At 51.3% G+C, this 5,486-nt stretch overlaps 1 protein-coding gene across 2 annotated transcripts in view; it reads left to right on the plus strand.

Moving 5' to 3' along the window:
* Positions 1–4,334, plus strand: part of LOC102021806 (kallikrein-13) — a 35,128-nt gene extending 30,794 nt beyond the window's left edge. For both annotated transcript variants that reach the window (XM_013508921.1, XM_005412715.2), the window contains exons 3-6: positions 961–1,150; positions 1,468–1,736; positions 2,576–2,712; positions 4,026–4,334. In XM_013508921.1, the coding sequence (XP_013364375.1) occupies positions 961–1,150; positions 1,468–1,736; positions 2,576–2,712; positions 4,026–4,214 (785 nt within the window). In that variant the 3' untranslated portion in view covers positions 4,215–4,334. The remainder of the gene's footprint in view (positions 1–960; positions 1,151–1,467; positions 1,737–2,575; positions 2,713–4,025) is intronic.
* The last annotated feature ends 1,152 nt before the right edge of the window (positions 4,335–5,486 follow it).

The raw sequence follows: 5,486 nt of genomic DNA on the forward strand, positions 1-5,486 counted from the left end.
AATGGATGAATGGATGGATGGATGGATAGATGGATGGATAAATGGATAAATAGATGGATGGATGGATGGATAAATGGATGAATGGATGGATGGATAAATGGATGGATAGATGGATGGATGGATGCATGGATGGATGGATGGATAAATAGATAAATAGATAGATGGATAGATAAATGGATGGATGGATGGATAAATGGATGGATGGATAGATGGATGGATGCATGCATGCATGCATGGATGGATGGATAGGTGGATGGATAAATGGATAAATAGATGGATGGATGGATAAATGGATGGATGGATGGATGGATAAATGGATGGATAGATGGATGGATGGATGCATGGATGCATGGATGGATGGATGGATGGATGGATGGATGGATGGATAAATGGATAAATAGTTAGATAGATGGATAAATGGATGGATGGATGGATAAATGGATGGATAGATGGATGCATGCATGCATACATGAATGGACGGATGGATGGATGGATGGATAAATAGATGGATGGATGGATAAATGGATGGACAGATGGATGCATGGATGGATGGATGGATGGATGGATGGATGGATGGATGGATGGATGGATGGAAGCTGCCAGGTGAATACATAGGTCTGTCTCACTTCCACTTACTGAAGTCCATTTTCACGATGAAGTGATAGAGAAAATGCAGGAGGAAAAAAGTCACCTTCTTCCTATCACGAAGGTCCTCATTCTGTGAACCCTTCTCACAGTCTGCATTGCAGAGTTTGGCACTTCTATAGGAAAGAAAAAATTGTTTCCCCTGACTCCTCTCCACTGGATAGAAAATGGCAGCTCCCAGGGGCCACCAAATGCATCATCAGCTCCTTGTCATGCAGACCCATGGTGTGACCCTTTCTCCAAGCACAGAGACTACAATGCTAGCCTCCTCCCCATCCTGGACCCAGTTCTGTAACAGTGTCTCTTCTTCCCCAGGCATCTCTCGGGACTACCCCAAGATTCTGAATGGCACCAATGGGACCAGTGGCTTTCTACCTGGTGGCTACACCTGCCTCCCCCACTCCCAGCCCTGGCAAGCGGCCCTGCTGGTGAGAGGGCTGCTCCTCTGTGGGGGAGTCCTGGTCCACCCGAAATGGGTCCTCACTGCCGCACACTGCATGAAAGAGTACGTGGGATCTGGGAGCATGGGGTCGGGACGAATGGGCTGGGCACAGGGGGTGGGATTGGACCTAAGGAGGAGGCTGGAGTTAGGCCTGGGTTTGGGCGTGGGGTTAAGAATGAGGTTTGGGTGGATATATGGGGAACATAGGAACAGAGTCAAAGAAGATTTGACGGGATTGGAGTTGAGGATGGGAAGAGAGACGTGCCTGGAGACGAGGCCTGTGGGATGGGGAAGGGTTAGGCTGGGTTGAGGAAGAGGCGGGCTGGATGAAACGGAGACAGGCTTATCCTTCCCCTAACCATCTCCTTCCTGCCCCACAGCGGGTACACAGTTCACCTAGGCAAGCATGTCCTGGGGCGCGTGGAGACCCACGAGCAGGTGAGGGAGGTGATCCACTCTATCCCCCACCCCGCATACCAGGTCAGCCCCACCCACCTGAACCATGACAACGACATCATGCTTCTGGAGCTGGAGACCCCGGTCCAGCTGACAGGCTACGTCCGCACCCTGCCCCTATCCCGCAGTGACTGCCTGCCCCCCGGTACCTGCTGTCGGGTGTCGGGCTGGGGCACCACCACCAGCCCGCAGGGTATGTGATGAGCTCACGCTGGTGCCTGAGGTCTCTTACAGAGGGGTAGTGAAGTGGGAGGAAAGGGTGGAGGAGGATCCCGTTATAGACAAAGACATAAACATATGTAAAGGGACACGGATCCCGTACATAACTACACACACGTTCATGAATATATAAAATATAAATATATTATCTAATGTCTATTGATAGTAATGCATGTAAATATGTTATGTAAATTGTCTTATATAAGATGATTATATAATATATAATGTTTATAATATATAAAGTATAATATAAATATATAATTTTAATACATGTAAACTATAAATATATATTACAAAATAACTTAATATGTTAATAAGTGTATATTTAGTAACGTAATAGACATGAATAAGTATATCCTTCGTTTAAATTTTGCATGCATGATACCATAGCAACAAGGGCCCTTTGCAACTCCGTAGCAACCCCGTCTCTCCCCGTCTCTCTGCTTGTCTCTGCCCGCCACGCCCCCTCCCCTCTGACCCTCTCCATGTCTCCCACACCTCCTCCTCCTGCCCTTCCCCACTCCAGTTCCTACCTCTCACCATCAGTGTCCCTGTTTCTTCCAGCTCTGCCTCCCCACCTTTCTCGCTCCGCCGCTGGCTCCCTCGCTCCTCGTTGACCCCCCAGCCCCTGCCCGGCCCTTCCCACCTCCCCTCCCTTCTTTTCCCCCATCTCCATATTTCTGACTCTTCCCTCGCTTTCCCCGGTTCCGTGTCCCATCTCTTCCCTCTCCTCCTTGTTGCTGTTTTATCTCTGCACCTCCACCCCACACCCTACCAAGGGCAGCCGTCCTCAGACCTGTCTCTCCTCCCCAGTGAGTTACCCCAAAACCCTGCAGTGCGCGAACATCCCGCTACGCTCAGATGCGGAGTGCCGTGGGGTCTACCCAGGGAAGATCACTACCAACATGCTGTGCGCCGGCACCAAAGAGGGTGGGAAAGACTCCTGTGAGGTGAGACCGGACGTTGCGGGCTTTCTTGGCCAGGACAGGAAGCCAGAGTGGCAGTGGGGCAGCTTTGGGGGCAAAGGATTTGCTCCCAGTCTTGAGGGGAGCTAATCTGTAAGGGGGGCTGTCCTCTTGCACAAGGGTGTGAAGACCAAAGAGCGAGTTCTCAGGGATGGCAAACTGAGTTCATCTTGAGCTTCGGCTTTGACCAGGCGGCTGCCCACATCTCTGTGTTGAGATGCCTGGAAGTTGGATTCTTCCACTTGCAAGTGATAGAAACCCGACTCCAGTCGTCATAAGTAAAACACAGCAACAAAAACCCTGGCTTCTGTTATTGAAAATCCAGAGGTGATGGTTTCAGGTGCAGAGGGATCCAGGTGTACAGGTCGTGTTTTAGGAACTCTTTCTCTTTTTAACTCCGTTTTTCCCTCTGTTTGGGCTTCATTCTCAACCAGGAACTGCTCAGGGCTTGCCCTCTGTCCTGTAAGCAATGCTCCTGGGAAGAGAGAATATCTGTTCTCTAAGAGTTTACACAAATGTCCGGGGTGTGAGTCTCTCCAGGCTGATCCGAGTCGTGCATATTAAACCACCACTCTGGCCCCAGCTGTGGGACTCTCTAAGACCCGTGGTGGACACTGGGACTGTGGGAGCCACAGCGGGGGGCCAAGTGCATGGACTGAGAGGAGCAGGGGTAGTTTGCCAAATGGAAAATTCAGGAGACCGTTTACTAAAGTAAAGGAAATTATGCTCCAAACACAGCGAGCAACCTACATCCAACAGAGAAGGCTTCTGAATTTTGGTTTGGTAGGAAAGAGCATGATCTCGAGCGAGGGTCGGTCGTGTGCTGCGGGCTGGACGGGCTGGACGAGCACTGCCTACAGGGGCAGGGAGGAGCGAAGAGCGTGTGTATTGCGCACGCAGCCTGCATGCAGTGTGTGAACTCCATCGCTAGATGGCACAAGGGAGCCATCAAGTCAGAAAGGACCAGCTGGCGGGGAGCTGTGGGGTGCAAGCTGGGGTTTGCTTCCCGGGGAACAAGCTGGGTGTAAGTTGAAACCACTTTAAGGGAAACCAATAGAGACGAGGCTGTCAGCCCCCCCGCCCCCGACCTCTGTATCCAGGCTTGCTGTTCTGTTCTATTTCTCTCTGCGGTTCATCTGATGTTGCTCGCCCACTCTGTTACCCTCTCACGCTGCCTCGGCGTCCGGCTCTCCGACTCTGCCTGTCTGCGCATGTCTCTCTCCATCTCCCACTCTCTCCCCGCGTCTCCGCCTTTATTTAGCCCCAACAAAGACCCCATCTCTCTCTCCCCCGCTCAGGGTGACTCCGGCGGCCCACTGGTCTGCAACAACACGCTGCACGGCATTATCTCCTGGGGAGACTTCCCATGCGGACAGCCCAACCGGCCCGGCGTCTACACGCGAGTCTCTCGATACGTCCCGTGGATCCATGAGACCATCAAAAACCATAAAGCCCAGGAGAAGAAATGGACGAAGGGTGCCCAATAAAAGCTGGGTTCATTCACCGACTTTCCACTCCCACCACGCCCTCCTCCCTTCGCTCAGCTGTTCTCTGTCCCTCCCCGAAGTGTCCCACTGGGACCGCAATACACGATCTCCGCATGTTCAGCCCTAGCCACATTCTATGTTTCAAAAGCACTCAATCGCCAGCACTCCCCAGGGTTGCAATCGAAAGCCCCCAATTATCTGTGTCCCGACCCAGACAGTATCCCAGGCTCCCCAGCCACCCTCTACGGCCACCACAAACCCAGATGGACACCTGCATGTTCTGCCTTTGGCCACAACCTCAACTCCTTCCATCAGCCCTTCTCAAGCACCTTCTCTCTGCTGGTTTTGTCTTTTGATGGCACTGGAGATTGAACCCAGGGCCTTGTGCTTGGTAGGCACATGCTCTAGCACTGAGCCGCAGCCCCCAGAGATATTCCGGTCTGAACAGACCTTCCTGGATGACGTCCAAAAGCACTCTAAATACTGATTCGTGCCAGTGTCCTGGGTCCCGCTATGTCTAGCATTCGTGAAAGTTTTAGACTCCCATGATATTTCATCCCGAAAATCTCTTGCGCCCAGAATGTTCTTCCCAACAGCATCCTGCACCCCTCTGTGGGATTTATCACAGCGAGCGCTGGATCTTCTGAATGGTTCACTCTCCCACTGTCCTCAGCCCCGTAGATCGCTCGATCCCACCCACCTCCCACACTCCCTCTCTCCGAGTCCCAGTCCCACTCACCGTCGCTGTCATTCTAGTCTACACTAACAGAGTTTAGTATCCCAAGGGGCCTCAGTGTTGGATTACAACCACTGAGCTACACCCCAAAAATAACACCCACCCAATATTCTGTCCTGTGTCACAGTCTTATATCTCCCCCACGAACATCCTTGTTCAGTATTTCTTGCTATTATATCTTTGCCCTTCAACCCAAACATACTGGCTGAGTGCATGGCTACTGGAGTCTCTGCTGAATTAAGCCCTTGCTTTGAACAAGTCTTTGCTCCCTCGTCTGTAAAATGGGCTCACAATTTTCCCTCATAGCATTGTTACAAAGATGAACATTGAGTGCTCACTACCATTATTTTCCTGGTTCTCTGTAAAATACTACACGCAGATGTGGCTAACAAACGCTCAGATTTGCCGAATGTTCAAGAAGATGTCACGCCTTTATTTTTCTCAGTCCACATGTGTTCAAGCTGACGGTGCATGGCACTTCCCTGGACGCTTATTTACCTAGCAAATGTTGGTCGCTGACATTGCTCAGGCACTCT

Source organism: Chinchilla lanigera, unplaced genomic scaffold, assembly GCF_000276665.1.
Source record: "Chinchilla lanigera isolate Chin_1 unplaced genomic scaffold, ChiLan1.0 scaffold00157, whole genome shotgun sequence".
Taxonomy (NCBI): Eukaryota; Metazoa; Chordata; class Mammalia; order Rodentia; family Chinchillidae; genus Chinchilla; species Chinchilla lanigera.